Here is a 20,800-nt window from a genome sequence, read left to right as displayed (position 1 = left end):
TCCACAAGCTTATGATGTTTATTAAAAAATATGCCTTGCTGAGCTTTAGTAAGACTTATTCCCAAGTGGGCCAGTACAAGATGTTTCTAATGGGCTTTGATCTCACCATTGCCCCTCCCAACATCCAAGAGTATGTTTTTCCAAACAGCCACATCCTTGGCTTATAATGAATAACGATTTTAGTATGTTACGGTGTAAGAATGGTATTGTTTATATAATACCAATCTTACAAATCATATTTCAGGAACAAAGGTGTCTGTATGATTTGCAAAATAAATGAAATTAAGAGTCTAAGAGTATATAATACTCTCCAAATCCAGAAGCTTTGCTAGTTTGCCATATAAAAAGGACTTTCTGCTTATACATTGTACAAAGATTTGCTTTATTGATATAGCTGCAAAAGCAGCTTTGGGGTCTTTCTTTTTGTAAACCAAGTCAGGGAACTAAAATATAAGGCTGTAACATAGCACCGTTGGAAGAGACAGAGAGCAGAGGCAGCATTTTGCTGATTTTGAGGGGGAGGAATGGGAGAATAGCCTTGAAGCCATCTGTTGCTCTTGCTCAAGATGAATGATGCATGGGCTGACTTTTCTAGAAACAAAAGATGAATCTCTTGAACCTCTGGTATCCTTTGTTCAGCTTATGCTGTTGGTCACATTAATACAGGACAGGAAATGCCATATACAGAACCGGAATATGAGAAGCCCGAATTAGAGAAGTATCTTTGGAGCAGGTGACACCCCTGGATGATAGGCAGTGTTACAGAAAGACAATAGGAAATTCAAATGACCCACCCAAGCTGCTGTGGATGTTTCCTTCCAAAACCATTTAGTGAATAAATAATTTATAAATGCTCTTTAAAAATAAAATAGAAGTAAAAGATAACACAGGAGAAGCTTACATTGGTGAGTCATTGCGCCCTACCTGCAGGGCAGCAAAGCTTACTAGTTGATTTTCTTTCCTTCCTCTCAGCCTACACATATCACAAGATTATTATAAACCTAAAAGAAGGATATGCAGCTTTAGTATTCCTTGGAAAGAAGGGCAGGATAAGATGTCCTTAATTGTATCTTATGCATTTGCTAGATTTCACCAGAAGTTCAAGGTGATGTATGTAGCATTCCTTCCCCTCCCCTCATACTGTATTTTCTCAAAACAACTCTGTGAGGTAGAGTGGGCTGAGAGAAAATGATTGGTATCCTCATGTTAATGGATTTGAATTCAGGTTCACCCGATCTTCCTTCAGCACTTTAACGGTTATCCCATACAAATATGAAAAGATAAACTACATATTTAGTTATATTTTGATTACCGGTAATCCGCACAATTCCATTCTCTTGAGAGCAAATTGCCTCCCCTCAAGAAAATTCCTGGTACTGCGAGCAATACAAAGGAGGGAATTTGTGACTTATTGACAGCACTATGGAGAAGAAGTTGGTTTTGCTCATGTACAGGGTGTGTTGGTTCAAGCCACTGAAAACAATGTTCTGTCTTAAATATATTAATCATAGGGCTATCCACCTTTAAATTAAGAGTATTATACAACTGTGAGTTTTAAAATAAATGGAAGAGACATTTTGGGCTAAGTATTACATAATAGTCGTAGACATCTGTGCAATTAAGAGTAAATATTAAGCCAATGAATTGGGGCGCTCTAGTGGTCCAGATCTATACCTTCCAGCTTCACTAGCCTGCATAACTGATGCCAAGATTTACTGCGATTTGCAATTCAACAGCATTTGGAAGGCGGAAATTTCCTCGCATGCTTGAAGAGTCTGACAGTGAACTGCATGCACTCCCTGTTATTCTCAGAGCTTCCCTAGAGGAAAATATTGAACGCTTCCTATACTTTGATCCAAACTAATATTTCAAAATGCCCTGAATTAATAAATGGCTCTGCCTTCCAGGATTTAACTGGGAAGAAAGGGCAGATTAGGAGGAAGAAAGTCTTAGAAGGAACTCTATATCCTTTCCAATTGTTGGTATCTTTCCTCGGACATAACCACAAGGATTGGGGGATGAGTCTTATAGATGGAATCTGGGTGGGATCATATTTTCAGCAAACCCAATCCATTCTTGCTTCCCTTATTGAACAAGCTGAAAAAAATTTCAGAATTAACTTTATTGGCTTTGGGTTATGCCGTCTTGATTGTGTGCTTCTGGTGTTTGATATAGCAAATGTTTGCTAACAAAGTTTCTGCTATCCTTTCTTAACAGTCTTTTGCTGGCTGGATTTGCTGAAGTCTTTCTTCTTTACATTGAAAGGACTGGCACATGAACACTGGCAAGTGAGGAAGATGATTCTTCAATGGGACTGCTCAATTTTTGTTTAAGAATAAGGGATTATGAAGACATGTAAGCAAACAGCAGGTTACAAGTACAGTCCCATGATGGCTTTCTAAAAAAAAAAGTCCTATTCATAATAAAACGGAGACATCAGCTATAGAATAGAGTAGGATTAATTCTACCTGTTCCTGTTTTTAAGCCATACTTTCTATTAATAGCAATATATAAGAATGGGATTTGGTTCTTTTTTATTATGCTAAAATGAAGGATCATCACTAAACTAGGACTTCTCTGGTACTATCCAAACATTCCCTACTTTTTTTCTCAGGGCCAATCTTTTAATTGTAGCATTGTATTCGATTATGATTGCTTATTTTATCACAGAATGGAATAGATGACCCAATACCCCTTCATGAAGCCCTGCATTAGAGTTACTCTGATCTTGGATATTTTGCAGATAAACAGTACTTGTTTCCTCATCAGCTTGGAGTGCACATGTAGGTAACCTACTATACTTCCTGTTTCCTTATCCTCCTCCTGACATTGCATGGTAAGATGTCTGCAGTAAAAGTTTGTGGGAGGAATGGATCCATTGGCAAGCATCAGTACCATACTTTTCCGGGGGGGGGGGGGGTGCACAGTGATACAGATACAATGACCTCTCACATGATCCGACCCTCACATGCAATAGTACTAAGTTTTGTTTTATTGAACCAGTGTAGAATGCAGCCAATACATTGTTTTTTTACACTTGGCAGCTTTTAAGATGTGCAGACTTCAACTCCCAGAATTTTCCATGCCTTTACAAACTTGCTGTGAGGAAAACTTTGGATGCAAAAAAAATCCCGACTATAAATGACCTCTCATAAATAAGTAATCATCACTCACTCTGATAGGATAAACACACTTGAAGACTTACCCCTCATTGTCCAGTCAAGTCAGGTACACAAAATCATTTGTGCTTATTTCCCTACAACACCTTCTATTATTGATTCACATACACTGAAGCAGCAGGCATGAACTTAAATGGACTCCAGAGGATGGTAGAGGACAGGAAGGCCTGGAAGAACACTGTCCATGTGGGGCTGCGATGGGTTGGACACGACTTCGCAACTAACAACAACAAATCCAGTTAAACTGTTAACGTGTTACATTAATTGGGTTCAGATAATACTCCAACTCACATTATGCTTTTGTATGTTATATATGAACACAGCCATCTGTTGCCAGTTTGCCTCAGCATGGGCAAAATGTAAGCATATTGGCTAAGTTAATTTTGTTCCCGTGGATACAGTGTTGTAAGTATATTGTGGGTTGGCATTTTTGAGCCTCTTTGCAAAAGCAAATAGATTTCCAATATACCTTGAAAAGAAATAATAACTCATTGGAATGTCTTCTCCAATACGAGTCCTTTGTACTTTATGGCATGGTAGAGATAAAAATCACTGTTGACTCAAATGTTGACTCTGATAGAATTGACTGTAAGCAGGAAGGATATGGTTCAATCTCCACTAAAGTGAAAGCATCACATTCAGTTCTACTTTCTCTATAAAATGAAACAATCTGAGAATCAAAAAGAAAAACAAAAAACCCACCCCATCCCAGAATCTGATGTGTGCCAAGGACTCTGGAAAATAAGAGTAAAAATTAGGATGATAGTCAGCACATCTGCAACACTAGTTCCACTGAATGAAAAATAAAGTGAATCTTACATTTAAGCACTAGTCTGTTTTTTCACTCAAATGTTTAATTATTACTACCTAAACATTTATACATAAGGATTATAACACTTACCTGTATGTTGTAATTAATTCTGGCTCTGCATACTTAAAAGGAAATATAGTGATACTGCATAGTTTCAGAATTCAATCTGCAGCATTGCTTCATTTGAATGCAGGCTCTTTCCATAGCAAATATTTGTATCTCTCTTATTCCTAAACATTTTTGCTTGTTAAGGGCATTTAGATACAAGTAGTCTTCCACTTACAACAGTTCCTTTAGTGACCATTCAGTTACAACAGCACTCAAAAAAATGAATTATGAACGTTTTTCACACTTACATTATACCAGCCCCATGGTCACCTGATCAAACTTCAGGTGTTTGGCAACTGACTCATATTTATGAAAGTTGCAGTGACCTGGAGTCATGTGATCACTTTTTGCAATCTTATGACAAGCAAAGTAAATGGGAAAGCCAGATTCACTTAACTGCAGTGATTCACTCAACAAATGTGGCAAGAAAAGTCATAAAAAGGGGCAAAACAAGGATCCCTTGTAGATTACAGGATAATAAATAATAACATTATTCAATTTTATTTATGCCAAATTTAATTAACTTTAAATTAAATTCAATGTTGTCTCAACCATACCGTGTATATTCCCATCCACTTTTGGACTTTGCCTTCTCTCAGAATACTAAAAAGCCTTAAAGGTTCTGTACCATTCCAGTATAATCCATGCTGATCTAGAGTAAAGTGTCTACCAATGGAAGTTTCTAATTAAACTACTGTTGCAACATCTGGAAATGTGTGCAGGCAAAGAATATGTTCTTTGCATTATGTTATGGTCTAAATTATTTGTAACTTAATGTATCATTATAGACATTTTCATTATTATGAGATACAACCCGATATTTAGTTCAAAAGTAAAAACTGATTCAACATGCTTATTTTTTATTGAGAATGTAGTGGAAATCATTAAGAAAAGAATTTTTATTAAGATAATTTATTCTTGCCAATGAATTTGTTATATTGCATATTCTGGACTTTCAAAATTAATGTATTTTCTAAATACCCCATCTTCGTAAAACCAATTGTTTTTGAATGATAGCTTTATGAAATTGTACATAAGCTCCTCTACTTTCTTCACTTTCTCAAATAAACTCTTATATTGAGACTTTGGTTTAAATTATATGATCAATTGATGTAAATATTTATGAAAAGACTATTTAATGAAAGATTTTTTAAAAAAAACAATTAACTAGCAGTCCTAATTATTAATATTATATAGAACACATCAGCATCTTTTCTGATAGGTGAACATTAGAAAACATCCAAAATGTAACTGGACAGTTCTGAGTGCCTTTTAATGAAAAGAGGTGACTATTTTAGGTAGCTGAATGGAGTTTCCTAATCCCATGACGGAACAGCTTTGTCTTGGACTTCTGCATCATTAATCAAGATAAGGACTGCCCTAATTAATTATAAAAGATTTTTCTTGGCAAGGATTATCTTTCATACTAAAAAGAACAGATGGTGTCTCATAATAAAAAAAAAAGATTTGGATTTTGAAAATTGTGATCTTTTGATTTTCTCATAATATTATGAGATGTAGATACTTAAGTGTTTTGCAACAACTACAAGGAACATACTGCTCTTAGTCACATGGCTGAAATTATAATTCTGAAAGACCCAGCTGTGGAACTGATGATCTGCTATTTCTTAAGAAATGTCTGAGAATACACTGGATATAGAAAGTTTATAAACCCATTATTTTTGAAACATAATTGTATCAGATCAAGATAAATCACTTCAGAGTTCTTTCTACCTTTAATATAACATATACATTGTACAACTAAATAGAAAAACAAACTGAAATCTTTTAGGAGGAAAAATAATAAAAATTTACAATAACATGGTTACATAAAGATGGTTGCATAAATATACTCTGTTGAAGCACCTTTTGATTTTATGACACTATTCAATTTTGTCTTGGGAATCTTTGTCCAGTCTTCATTGCAAAAGCGCTCCAAATCTGTCAGATTGCCAGAGTTTCTCCAGTGCATAGGCACTCTTCAGGTCAGCCCTCAGATTTTCAATTGGATTCATGTCCAGGCTCTGGCTGGGCCAGTCAAAACCCCATCTTCTAGTGAAACCATTCTTTTGTTGATTTGGAGTTATACTTTGGGTCATTGCCCTATTGAAAGATTAAAGTCCTCTTCATCTTAAGCATTCTAGCAGAGGCCTGAAAGTTTTATGCCAAAATAGACTAATATTTGGAACTGTTCATAAATTATGAAGAAAAGCAGCCCCAAAGCATAATGCTGCCACCATGTTTCACTATGGGTATAGTCTACTTTTGGTGATGTGCAGTGTTGTTTTTGCACCAAAAATTCTTTTTGGAATTATGGTCATAGAGTTCAACCTTGATCTCATCAGACCATACCACAGTTTCCCACAAGCTTTTTGCATGCATGTTGGATGTTTTTCTTTATAAGAAAAGGTTTCCATATTGCCACCCTAGCCCCACTGCCCAGACATACGAAGAATACAGGAGATTGTTGTCACATGTAGTACACAATCCATACTTGCCAGAAATTCCTGCAGTTCCTTTAATATTACTGTTGGCCTCTTGGCTGCTTCTTGGACTAGTTTTGTTTTTTTCATTGATTCTGGAGGAACATCCAATTCTTGGTAATGTCACTGTTGTGCTCTTTTCTCCACATGTTGATAACTCTCTTCACTGTGTTCCATGTTATATTGAATGCCTTGGGGAAAAAATTGTATCCTTCTCCTGGCTGATAGCTTCTAGCAATCTCTTTACAGACCATGGCTTTTGCTGTACAAGGCAACTGAGTAAATGTCAGTAAAATCCTACTTGCACAGCTGAACTTTATATGGGCTTGATCAGTCACTTTAATTGATGGCAGGTGTAAATTATTTAATATCACTTTGAATGTGATTGGTTAATTCTGAACACAGCCATATCCTTACTTACAAGAGGGTATGAACACTTATGCAGCCACATTATTCTAGTTTTTATTGTTATTTTTCTCTCAAAGATTCCAGTTTGTTTTTCAAAGGTAAAAACTTGAAAGAAATTGTTAAATAGAAAAAGCATGATTAGGAGTTTGATTTACAAAGGTGCAAATGAAATAAAATAAATGAAATAAAGATCCAGAGAAAGATGATTTTGGAATTAACTACAAAGAATCCTTTCCATGGGAAAATAGTTTCATTTTGAATTTAAAAGCCATACTAAGATAAACTTTTTAAAATTGGAAACTAGAGGGAACTAAAGATTATAATTAAGGGAGAAGAACATTTAAACTCAATTTACAGAACAAAGCAAAATATTTTAACATTGGATATTAAAGGATATTTTTGAACAATAAACTCAGATGTTAATTTTAATAGAAAGTGCCTCTACAGATAGAGGCACATTCTATAACATCTAAAAGATGTTATAGAAAAGGAAGAAGTTCTATCTGACAATTGAGATTGACAAGAAAAAAAACGTTACACTGAGTATACAAAAATAAGCCAGTTGATTCTTAATAATTAAAAGGGATATACAAATAAACCAAGAGAATGGTCTGGATAATTTTCCTATATTGGATTTTCAACCAAAAAAATTAAATTTTGAAGGATTTTGTGAGAAGGGGGACAAAAAAAAAACTGAAAAAAAAGTCCTTTGACATTGTTTGAAGGCACTAAAAGTTCAAAATTGTTAGAAGTAAAAGTAAGGAATATAAAGTTGGTTTATTTGATCAAGTTAAAATATAGTGTTATTTTTTTTAACCCTTATTGAACCCTTGCTGACATCAGAACTGAAATGACAATGTTTCATGGATTTGTTTATAGAGAGGAGATGGGCTATGGGAAGAAGAAATCATTTGTTGTATTTTAATAGAAGGTGATAAAGTTCTATTCTGTTTTAATTTTGAATTAATTTTTACTGTTGTAATTATAATCTTTAATTAAATTACTATAAATATTCCTTGTTGCACTGAAACAAGATAAGAGAGTGGGATACCGCATATACAAGATTCAGATTTAGTTCTAGTACTCTTGAATATTTGCATAAGGACTGGGATTGAGATGGAAAAAACACTTATCAAATAAGTAGGTGGCACAACTTTGGGTGAGATATGTAATAACCTTGAAGGCAGAAGCAAAACGCAAAACAACAGGTTGGCGGAATGAAAATGAGAGAATGAAATTTACCAAGACAAATACAAAATTCTTAAGAAAAACATGCAAAGCTATATGCAACCTGTTTTAGTAAAAATATTTCTGTAAAAAAGATGCTAGAATTGTAATTAATCATAATCATCAATGACATGGCTATGAAAAATGTAAGTTCTGTCAATTGAAGTGTAATTTCTGAATCAAATATGATTTGCTCTACTTGGCATTGTCAGACCCCACTCTATGTAGTAGTGGATCTCATATAACTGTAGTAATGTCCCATTAATCAAAGCAAATAAATTAAAAGTCTACTATTGTTAAGCCTGAAGCCTTAGGTTCCATTTTTTTCAATGTCTGAAATTTAAGACAACAGATTTTTGTTGTTGTACTATTTTCATTTCTACTTCTGTTAATCCTAATCCTAATGACTGATAAAGAGGAACGCGAATAAAATAGTTGTTCAATTAATCTGTATTCCATGACAAACAATAAACACTTGATTTTATTTTAATTATTGTGCCAGTCATAGTCTGTACCAAGTCTGTACCAAGTGAATCAGCACTGGAAAAAGTGGGACATGAGCATAAACTATATATAAAAATAGTAATTTAATTACCTGATGCTTGTTCTATAGCATGTTATGAAGCACATCCAGCTGTCTGGCATCTTGCAAATCTGTGTGTCGGTGTGAGAATCTATGCATACATACATTTATTGAAAAATCAGAATACATGGAAATTGCAGCAGTTTGTCTAGGACAAGTCTGCTTTTTTGTTTTCAGCTTACACGTTGTATTTTATGAACATGCGCTTTATAAAGTTTTTAAGATTCCAGAGCAGTATGAAAAAGTGGCAATTTTAATGGCCCCTAATTTAAATTTGATTTTATACAGTCATTTCTAATGAAAACAACAATTGTTCAACAATAAAAATTTCTTACATTAGGTATGCATCTATTATGAGGGCCCAAGGCTGCTGCAGAATATGCCCTCAGCAGTACAACTTGGTTTTATAAAACACTGCTTAAACATAGAGCATCATCAATGTAACTTGGAATGCACTCTAACATAGAGTACAAAATAACAATACTACCAAGTGCAAACCTAACCATCTACACAGAGGGAAAAGTGCAGTGATTAGAAATAGCATGTGGCCTAAAACAAGATCTTCATATAATAGCATCTTTGTTTTGAACGTCTGAATGGCATCACATACAAAGGTGAAAACATAAGATCAGTTATTTGTTTCTTGAACATGTAGCTTTTTTTCAGTACTATGAACTTGAAAAAAAAGTTGGTGTTGGGGTAATCAAATAATCAGGAATTACAAAATACTATCTGAGCTTATTCCAATGTAGCCATGTGTCTCTCTTCCAGTAGTTTTCGCAAAGCAAACAGAAAAAAAGTTGTCCTCTGGTCTTTAGTAAACAATATCACTGCAATGATTCAAGGCTGCCACTGGGTTCCAAATCTGTCCAATATTTTGTACACAACTGAACAGTCTACCCACCCACCAGTAAAAGTGCACTTTCAATAACTGTTACAAAAATAGATTGGCACATTGTTGACAGAGTGACAATATAATCACAATCCATCATTGGTTTTGGATCCATTCATTAGGTGGATATCAGCTCTAGCAGTAAATGCATCCAGTTCCAAGTGGGTCAACAGGATTTTTCAAAAAGTGTAAAAGAAAGGTGCTAATCCTCCTTGTTCTTTCATGAATTATTTGGGCAACCCAGTAAAGTTCTCTTTTGGTCCACAAAGTATTGTATGAATGTTCCACCCACTGTCGACTCATATGTGAACTCATTCAACATTTGCACTGAGTAGTTAAACAGTTCATCTAGCCTGAGAAGTCTTAAGGAATTCACCGTTTTATTCCTAATATCTGGTTGAAAAACTGCATTGAAAGAGAAGAAAGGGCACTGGGGCTTCTGCATCCCATTTTTTTTTCTTTTTTGCATTTTCAGTAGTAACTTGTTGCTCTTCTGAGCAAAATAGACAATAGTTTTTAAACCCCTCCCCCTTCTTGGAAGGGTAGCCTGTGCTAGGAATTCTGGATCAAGCGTCTGTAATGTGGCATCACTTCGTGTTCAGGTAGATGAAGAGCAAATTCCAAGGCCACTAACACCGGGAACTCAAAGGCAATCAACTCTCGCCTATTCAAGCGGAACTTTTCTTCCAGTTTCTGTAACATAGCCAAGAGTTGCAGCTTAGTATTTTAGGATACTAATTGTAGGAAAGTACTTAAAATAACTTCCCCTAATTTTATTTATACATTCAAATAGTATCTGCCCAACCGGTTTGATCAGTCAGCATTGGTGCACTCCAGATTCATCAATTCAACAATGCTACCTCCAGGACCCTAGAAGTGCATATTCTCCCTAGCAGCACCTACCCTCTGGAATTAACTTTCTCCCAAGATTTGAACAGCCCCCCATCCAACTGGTATTTTAAAGGGTCCTGAAGACATGGCTGTTTGCCCAGGCTTTTAGTGAGGATATTTGATGACCCTTTCTTTCTTTTCCTTGTGGTATGCTCTGTTATTCCTGCTCTTCCATTACGTGTTCATTTTGGTTTTGCACATCTCCCTATGTTTAAGTATTTTTAACATTTTGTAAACCACCCAGAGTTGCTGGGAGTTGAACAGCATAAAAATTTAATTAATTATTAGTATTATCAAAATAGAATTTCCTAATCATTTAAATTATTTTTCAAACAAATGTAATACTTGATGTAATGACCACAGAAGAAGACACAACCCTTCCCAATACTTTTTTATGGCAAAAATTAGTGGCCAGAGATACTTACATCTATAAGATGCCTGACTTCATGCTTTTTGATGTCACTGCCAATTTTGGCAGCTAGTAAGACGCATGCTCCAGCACAGAGCTTTCTGTTTTGCTTGTTGAGTTTTCCTTTGAGAGCAAGCTTTTCAAAATAGACAAAGGCCATAGCCACAGTAGGCTCCTCAAAACCACACTCTTCTTGAGCTAGTTTGCGCATTTCTCGCTTCAAGCTGAAAGAGGAAGGGAAGTAAGTTATGTTGCCAAAGAAAACTGAAGATAATAACAATGTCTGTAATTTAGAAATCTTGCCTAAATATACATAGCTGAAATATTTGTAGTATTATGTTGCACATTATTCTCAGTACATGTAATTGTTTATGCCTTCTGTATTTCTGAACACTGAAATGTCCATGTTTGAAATCATACCTAGTTACTTACACAATAATATGCCTAGTATCTTCAAAGTGCTGAACAAGGCAAGATTCTAGGTAAAGAAACCAACATAGCAAGGGGCTGAACTGCTTAAAAGGCTTTTTGGCAAACAGAAATTCTAGTCTAACAGCTCTTTCTTATTTTTGCTGTTCCTACTCTACCTTCCAGAATAGGGTTACACTGTTCTCTCTAGGCTGAAAGTCACACCTAGCCTTTGGGTTAGCATGCTATGAAAAATATGTGAAGGCCAAGGCAGGGAAGTGCTCTTGTTATACTTTCCCCTGTGCAACTGCAAAACTATAAAGAGTCTCCTAAACTTCTGGACAAATGCAAATAATAATTTGCAAATATAAGTTACAACTCTCTTCTTTTCTTTTACTCATGTTTTTGGACTGCAAGTACACAATATATCATACAAAGGACATTAAATTTATATAAAAACAATAAGAGATCTTAATCAATGGACTACAAAAAAAGAAGTAAATAAGTGTATGCAATATACTGAAACTATTCCAGCTGGTTAACTGGAACTTGGATATCACCAATTTGCTTGTCCAGGTAGTTTCTCAACTATACATAGTTGATTTCCCAAAGCTGTTTGTATCATCTAAATGGAGGATGGCTGTTCTTTTTTGTAACCAAGTAATCAAAATTTGAAACCAGCAGTTAAAACTTGATTAGTGCTAATCAGAAATGGTAACCACTTTGAGATCTACCCATGAACTCATCCACCTCTTCCTGTGTTACTAGTTTTAGTGGCACTTTTCCTTTTGTCTAAAGAATTACATCTGTACACTTAGTATTTGCCTAACTGTACTCCATGAATGCTTCTTTTTCAATCTGTGTTAGTATTGATTGACTTTATTTTTTTCTATCCATGATTTTCTTGACATAAACACAGACGTGATTTATGACTGCCGTCAACTGTGCAGTACCTTGCCATTGTAACTAAAGTGATCATCTATCTCTGGCAATTTCCTATATCTGTGATGGCGAACCTATGGCACGCGTGCCACAGGTGGCACGCGGAGCCATATTAGTGGGCACGCCAGCTCAGCTCTGGGGCGCATGCGCGTGCCAGCCAGCTGATTTTCGGGCCTTCTGGGCCCACCAGAAGTAGGGAAAAGGGCTGTTTCCTGCCTCTGGAGGGCCTGGGGGCGGGGTGGGGAAGGCCCGTTATTCTTCCTTACCTGGCTCCAGATCCTCTCTGTGTATCTGGGAAGGGTGAAACAGCCTTTCCCACTCCCTTGGAGGCCCTAGGGAGGCTGAAAGGGCCCATTTCCCGACTCCCGGTGGGACAGGAAGTGACGTTTTTTCCTGTCCCCAGCCTCCAGAGACTCCTAGAGAGGCTTCTAGAGACTCCTAGAGAGGCTCCTAGAGACTCCTAGAGAGGTTCTGGAGGCTGGGGACAGCAAAAAATGTCACTTCCTGTCCCACCGAGAGTTGGGAAATGGACCCTTTCAGCCTCCGTAGGGCCTCCAAGGGAGTGGGAAAGGCTGTTTTCGCCCTTCCCAGATACACAGAGAGGAACTGGAACCAAGTAAGAAAGAAAAACGGGCCTACCAGGCCATCATGTGCCAGGAGTGGGGGCGGGAGGGGGGAGGGGGTTGCACACGCATGCGCGTGGGCACGTGCGCGTGTGACCCTCCCCTGCCCACCCCTCCTGGCATGCAATGGCAAAAAGGTTAGCCATCACTGTCCTATATCAATGCTGCCCAATGTTGGTATCTAATTGCTTTAATTGGGCAGCTGAGATGATCTGAACATCTTGGGTGACCCTGCTAGGAAAATTGGCACACACTCCCAACATTCTTCACTCATCCCTCTGAGGAACACTACTAACAGGATGATGAGGCAGCATAGCAGAGGGAGGATGTTAGAAGTAGGGAATGTTTTTTTAATGAAAAATAAGTCGTAGGTCAACAAAAAATGAAAAATAAGCAAGAAATGGATTTTATTTATTTATATCCCGGGTTTATTATTTTATAAATCACTCAAGGGAGTAAATGTACCTAATACTCCCTCCTTCTCCTATTTTCCCAACAACTCTTTGAGGTGGGTGGGGCTGAGAGAGATGGACTGGCTCACAGTCACCCAGCCAACTTTCATGCCTAAAGCAGGACTAGAACTCATGGTGTCCAGCCTGTTACCTTAACTATTAGAACAAACTGGCTCGCTACATTATATATTTCATGCAATGCTCATTTTGAACATTTGCAATTCCCTTTCTTCCACTCTTACCTCTTCTATCCTGCCAAGCAGGCCTTAAGAAACAGGCTCCTGCTTGAGATCTCAACTAAGATTAAGCAAATGCTTTTTGAAACCAGGCAAAGGTCATACGCTCCTGTAAATAGCCATGATAATCTATTTTTTTACATGTGTATATAAGGAAAAATATTTTTTCTATAAGTTTTCCTATGTTAGGGCTTGTTTATACAATGTGAGGGCGCATGTGCACTTGTGGAAGTTTATAGATACCGATGTATATGTACAGTACATGTACATGTATTTACACACATATGCAAAGTAGAAAGTATTTGTATAATGCTATAAACAACTGAAGACCATCTGCCAAATATCTTGGCTATACATGTCAATTGAAAAGATTATTTACATCCTCACGTTTTCAAATTTAAGACTGTACAGCACAGAAAATGCTATAAAATATATTAAATTGCTCACAAAAATATTCAGGATAAATATGCACAGGAAAACATGGATCTTTACAAAAAAACAAAACTTGTGAATTCACATAGAAATTCATAGAATGAATTTAAATTTAGAAAAATGAAGAAAGAAGAAAATTAAATATTTGCCAATCCCTTAGCAGTCATTAATAAAATGCAATTATGATAAATTGTTCCATCAACTGATCCTGTTAATGAATCTCAATTTCTTGTCTGTCCTTAAACTATCCAATAGGAAATTTTTCTGTTTTCTCTACTGCCTTTACAAAAGTTCTCACCTCCCTTAAGTCTTTCCTTTCAGCATTTATATTTACTTATTAAAACATTGCAAGTCAATAATATATACTTAGGTACATGTGCTATCTTATTTACTGAACATCTGATCAGGAAGCAGCTGATTGTTTAGTGTCCTTAAAGGTCATTTTGCAGAAAATCTACTGTTAATGTTTTACCTCCCTATACTAAAGATATCAAAGGGTAGTTGCCTGGGATTAGTACCTTCTTATTTTACTGAGTGTCAACTTGATGTGAGGAAACTTCTCCTTGAAGGTCTCATTCATATCTTTCTTAAGGTCCGATGGCTTCACATAATCAATGACTGTAGTCTGTAATATATTACAAACAAGATTTAATATCCATTTGGCATTAGAATTGCTGCCTTTTCCTTTTCCTCTTCCTTTCAAAAATTACCATGGTAATTATTTTCTAACTGTTTTATCAAAGAACAATAAAACAGTTTGTTGTATTTTAAAAACAATATAAATATCATTGCATTTCATAAGCTCAAGATTTCTTTATCAATATCCACAAATAGTGTGAATGTGGGTGCAACATGCATGGATGCATGGACACACACACACACACACACACACACACACACACACACACACAAATACATTACTAATTACTTTTTCACACTTGGCTGGGTCAAGAAGCAAAGGGCAACAGTAGGTTTGCATGTAGGCTACTCTGAATTTAATTGCTGGGAACAATTCTTCAGAGAGACGTGCCGAGCAGAACTTTTGCAGGTTGTAAATGAGTTGCTCAAACCAATCTGGAAGCTGGCTACTTACAGTACCCACAATGCACTTTGAATGTAAAGTTACTCATGTACGCATCAGATTGAGTGGTTACAAGCCCTACTGAAGTATCATGTAGTTGAGGATTTATGGGATCTAGTTCATAGTTATGGTTTAAGCATTTGGACAGATGCCCATAGAGATCAGGCCTATTCTTTGATGCTTACCTACCATAGCTCATAAAATCTAGTAGGAAGGATGGTGGCCAGTAAGTTATATATACTTTTAGGAAGCCAATTACTCAGACTAGAGGTAAGCAACCTTGTAGAGAAGCCATATTTTTTAAATATGAGATTCCTCAAAAAATCTCAAGGGGTAAAGCCAATAATACTGTGTTGTTATGAAAGCGGCATGGTTCTTGGAAGAAGAGAAAATGTAGTATAAAATAGATACATTAAAGCTAACAGAGGTTTCACAAAAGTATTTTAATTTTTATTTTCTGAAAAAAAAACCTCACAACTGTGCCATTGAAAAGGGGTATTCTGGTATATTTTAATAGCATGATCTTGGATAGTTTAGGGAAACCTTCTATCCCAGGAGCAACTCATTTAATAAGTTTACATCTGCACCACTGGATCCCATTGGAGAAGCCACTGGTAATTGTGGTTTGGATTGTGATCCCATAAAATCACAGTTCTCAGTGGCTTCTCCAGTGGGATCAGTTCTATCTCTTCATTTTATTTGTCTTAAGAGAGGTTATGTGAATACAGTGGTGGGCTAGATATAGATCAATATATTGAATCTGAATCTGACAGAACTGTTACATACAAATAGCTCTCAAGTTTCAGAATTAGGGAGATGGTCTGTATTTTTTGCCTCTAAGAAACAAGTTTGTACTTTATGGTCTGCCTTGACCCCAAACTAGAAAAACAGATACATGTCTCTTCAATGGTGCTTACATTCAGGATTTCCACTAGCTATTAATTATGGTAATTTTTAATTCTTACATATGATCTATCTATCTATCTATCTTTCACATTTTTGAACTGATCACCTTAGAAAAGGACTCTTGGTGGTGTACAATAAAAGCATTATACTTTCATTTTTAATGTGTGTTCTATAATAAGAATGGTCTACAACTACTAGATAAATAAAAATAAGATTCACAGTAGTAATGAAGTTGAAAGATTTGTTTTTAATCTTCAAAATATTAATGAGTTCATTAGCTTGCTAGAAGTTTCTGCAAACTAAATTCTATATCTAGAAAGTATTTCTGCCTATGCAGGCTTTTTAAGCTACAAATTTCACAATGTACATGTACTTTTTGTACTGTTTTGCTCTTGAATTATTAAGTAAATCAATTCCATATTTCTAATGAAGGTGCTAAGAAATTCACTTAACTTCTAATATTACAGTGTGTGGTTGAATTGGTTAAAAATACAAGCTATTTGTTCATAATGGTTCAAAGTTATGATGGTGTTGAATGAAGGAACTTACAATCCATGCCAGAAGTTATGACTATAGCAGCGCCCTCGCAGTTGTGTAATCAAAATTCAGGTGCTTGGCAGTTAACCCGCACTTATGACTGCAGGAATGCTGCAATTTCCCCACTCACCAATTCCCTCCCACCTCTTCTATGCCCTTATGGGCCAGCGCTGTGGCTGTCAAGTGCCACTGTGCATGGTAGTAAAAAGTTACAGTTTTGGGGTGATAGGCGGGTGGGGAGAGTTGCAGCACCCCTCCAATCAATTTGAAAAATAATGCAAGTCACTACATCTTTTATTATTGCCTATATATTATTGGGGAAGAATAAAACAGAGTTGCCAGAGATTCTTTATGAAGTTCTGAAGTGTAAAAAACATCTCAGAATGCAGAAAGATTAATTTTATTAATCTTTAAAAAATATAAAGGCCAAGAAAATACCAAATGACATGTCCAGTTTTTCATCCCTAAACAGTGTTGAATGTGGCAGACTATTTACTTTTGAAGGCATGAAAAATGTTGTTAGCACTTAAATGTAAGAGAACAGCTGGCATGAGTCCATTGGAACTGGTAGCTATTTATCCTGGCAGACATTCAACTGTTCAGCTAGACACAGCAAGCAGACTAATCCCCTTCAGTGGAATGGACAACTAAATATGAGGTGCTCCCCTGCAGCACAATTTAAGTCCTTTTGAATTTCTACTATAACTCACTGTTGAGACAAGTCACCATGGAGTATTTCTTGACTATGAAAGCAATTCTAAATAATTCCTGAGGCTTTCCAGTAACTATCAAATTTGGAAACAACCTGAAGCAAAATCATACAATTTTTTTCAATAATTTCCAAGCTGGAAAAAGATGAAACATTTGCAAATTGTAATATAAAGAAGCATCATATATTGTAAGTTATATGCAGAAATTTCTGGATCTGCGCAGCTATTTCTTATTTTCCAAATTAATCAACATCAAAGCATTCAGACATGCTATGGTGCAAGAAATTTGGCTGCAGACACCACCCTTATTTTTAGGTAAGCCTGAAATAAAGTGATGCTACTTTAAAAGCTTCATTAATTTTAGTGCTGGGATTTCTTAAAGCGGTGACATCTATTTTCAAGTTTATGTAACATCTAAAATGGTCAATGGATGGTTCAGTGATACTGTCCTTCCATGAAGTCTGAAAAGCTTCCAAATTACTTTCAAAGTAGTTACTTTGCCATGGCACTTTAGAAATAGACCGAATAATGCAATGTATTTTTTTAAAAAAAATCACTTCAGCCCAAGCAGAAGTCTTTCAGGACTGTTTGCCTGTATCAGTTCTTGGATAACTCATCATCTTAAATATTATTGCATAGTGTAGTGCCGGGTAAAGCTACTTCAGGAGAAATCCAATGCTGTACATGCAGTCATTTATTGATACATTTTCTTCCTTCTGCAGAATCCTGAAGAAATGTCCCTCCTCAACATTTGTTGGAAACATCCTCAATCTACAAGAATAGATTTGGAAACGGGAGGATGGAACTGCAAGGGGTAACATAAATTATATTTTCTCCCATGCATCTGACAAAGCTATTTTGTAATGGAATGGGTGGAATGGACTACACTGGAATATAACCTTCTGCCAGACTGTAAACAGATGTATTTTTCAGTACACAAGCTGACAAATACATAGTCCTGCCAAAAAATTCTGTTTTTAACCTAGACATAGAGATTGGGCTAGCTAGCTGCAACTACAATCTATTTCCCTGCCCTTCAAACCACACACATAGAAATTCATATTCCTTGAGAAACAAGTAGTGGAGAAAGAAGATCCGGTTTGCATTTGTTCTTTCCCTTTTAAACCACTGTTGAAATGATACGTCCCAGAGTACAATATTCTTAGTATGACTAGTGGAAATACTTTATGTCAAGCACCTTCCAAAGCATGCTCCATAAACTTATTTATGCAGTGCTATCAAGGCACATTTCTTTGAATAAATCCAAATGCCTCAAATTTTTTTAAAAAATTGTGGGTTTTTTTGGGGGGGGCAAATTCTGTCCTAATTTTGTTAATTATGTCCCTAGACTACCAAAATAATTCTACTCTCAGACTAGAACAAAAACAACAAAACAAGAGTGCAAGAGTGGGATGTTTGAACACATTGTACAAAAGCTGGTTTACACCACTATTTCAGATCATTTTGTATGTTCTACTTTGACCCATCCCATGTATGTATGTATATGTCTGTCCTCACCCATGAGGGAGAACAATTTTATAAGACTGCAGCTGCCAAGCTCTAATGACATAAGCCTGCCAACAAATGACTGCTTAATTACAAACCAGATTTCAGCACGCAGAGAACAAACTGTTCCATGCTGACACAAGGGCCACTCTCAGTTCGGCACCCTTGTAAAATGTAGCAATTAAAATAACTATTCTCCTCAATGTTGCAGATTATTTTGGCTTTTTGCTATACAGTGAGCAGAATCCAATGTCATGCAAGTGAAAACCTCCTTGTGCACATTTTTTTTTTTTTTGCTTTTCTCCTCAACCCTTCAATTTTCTTCCACATATTCACCCTCAAACTCTGTTCCTGATGGCTGAGGACTAGAAAGCCAAACAATTTAAGTTAATTTTGTAACTAACTGCTTATACAAAGAGATTTACACATAATTGCATTTGATAGTAGCTACACTGGAATGATTCATTACCACAATTAGACCTATGTTTGCTGTTGGATGTCCAGCTTGTAAACCGTATAGTATGATTTACTGGAATATCACATGAACCGGCTCTCAATATCAGCATTATTGATTGTTTTCTCTTTTAAGGAAGGATGAATTATAACTCTTAGCAGCAGCAGCAAAATTTTCTGAAATCTAAATGGAAGTTGAAACAGTCCTTTTTATGAAATATTACAAGATGCCAATAAACAGAAAAGCAGTATCTCAAGAGTAATAGAGGGCATATAAGAAAATAGGAGGGCAGCTATTCCATAAAAAATGTATTAAGGCACACTTGATGTTATTGAAGCATGAAGAAAAATCAAATGGTATTTCACTGTCCTTTTCTTTCATTGTGAGCACAATTCTACGAATGCTATTCCAATTTCGGTACAATCATAATAATGTTACCCACAGACTACATAATAGTAATCAAGCCATATAAAAACCTATTATAACTGAAAAATTACCTGTCATATTACTGAGTATTATACTCACCATATAGGAAGGAAATATCAGCACCCGCTTATGTTTTCCACATGGCCACTGAGGATCATCTAGAAGATTAGGGTTGTATTCAGTGTAATCTCCCAAGTCACTGCCTACAAAGAATATTAATAAAAAGAAGCAACAACATGAAACCTAAACAACAGCAGTCAAATGGATAATCAAATTATATAATATTGTCTGCCTTCATTTTTGTATCTGAAATATATATTTAATACTAAATGGGGTGAGCCAGGGTATAAAGCTGATATAGTTTCCAATGACAATTTAGGACTGAAGTAGATTGATGGATAGGTACAAGAAATATAAGTAAAAGAATCACATGATGTAGATCAGAAAAGAAAGCAGGCTTCATAAATGATAAACCATGAATTGTATATCAGCTCTATTATTAGATCAAGGTAGAGGCTAACATAACTACTATATTTTTTCACATCATGTTTGTAGAAAATGAACTTACTGGAGACTGAATAATGTCAGTGAAATGCTTGATCTATGAATAGCTACGCTGCACTGAGTGAGCATCTACAATGAGCAAACTTGCTTAGTCACAAAATGCCTTAGCTTTTGGTTATATGCTAAAGCAAAGCATTCCATCAATATCAACAGCTCTTGCATTATTCATGAATATTATTATTTGATTTCATAGTATAACAGAGGAAAAGCACAATGCAGCAGATGTATAGAATGTGTCCAATGTTAGCTTTGTCACATCATTTCATAATAGCCAATTCAATCATGTGTGCATATGCTATTAATAGACTACCTGTATCTATGCTCCCTTGGGTGCTATTAGCTCTTCCCAATGAAAGGCTACGATGGCTTGCATTACGAAATTGTGAAAAGGATGAGGTCGAGTCTATCGTGTTTCTCCGTGTCCCCAAGGCATTGGTTGGAAAGAGAAACTGGGTATAAGAAACAGTCTAATCAAGAAGAAAAGAAAAAAAAAATATTCAAGTTGAAAGAACACATCATAGAAGATGAACCA

General features: G+C 36.0%; 2 protein-coding genes across 6 annotated transcripts in view; one reads left to right on the top strand and one right to left on the bottom strand.

Annotated features, from left to right (window-relative positions):
• SLC35D4 (solute carrier family 35 member D4) overlaps nt 1-4,004 on the top strand; it is a 34,417-nt gene extending 30,413 nt beyond the window's left edge. For all 4 annotated transcript variants that reach the window (XM_087891336.1, XM_034429602.2, XM_034429601.2 and 1 more), the window contains one exon: nt 2,218-4,004. In XM_087891336.1, the coding sequence (XP_087747462.1) occupies nt 2,218-2,278 (61 nt within the window). In that variant the 3' untranslated portion in view covers nt 2,279-4,004. The remainder of the gene's footprint in view (nt 1-2,217) is intronic.
• Nucleotides 4,005-10,052: 6,048 nt separating this feature from the next.
• CABLES1 (Cdk5 and Abl enzyme substrate 1) overlaps nt 10,053-20,800 on the bottom strand; it is a 56,597-nt gene continuing 45,849 nt past the window's right edge. For both annotated transcript variants that reach the window (XM_034429597.3, XM_034429598.3), the window contains 5 exons: nt 20,579-20,735; nt 19,804-19,907; nt 14,603-14,709; nt 11,008-11,215; nt 10,053-10,384 (listed from right to left, as the gene is read on the bottom strand). In XM_034429597.3, coding sequence (XP_034285488.2) covers nt 10,244-10,384; nt 11,008-11,215; nt 14,603-14,709; nt 19,804-19,907; nt 20,579-20,735 — 717 coding nt within the window. In that variant the 3' untranslated portion in view covers nt 10,053-10,243. The remainder of the gene's footprint in view (nt 10,385-11,007; nt 11,216-14,602; nt 14,710-19,803; nt 19,908-20,578; nt 20,736-20,800) is intronic.

This window comes from Pantherophis guttatus, chromosome 3 (genome assembly GCF_059756535.1).
Source record: "Pantherophis guttatus breed Tessera chromosome 3, ASM5975653v1, whole genome shotgun sequence".
NCBI lineage: Eukaryota > Metazoa > Chordata > Lepidosauria > Squamata > Colubridae > Pantherophis > Pantherophis guttatus.
This window is presented reverse-complemented; position numbering and strand designations above follow the sequence as displayed.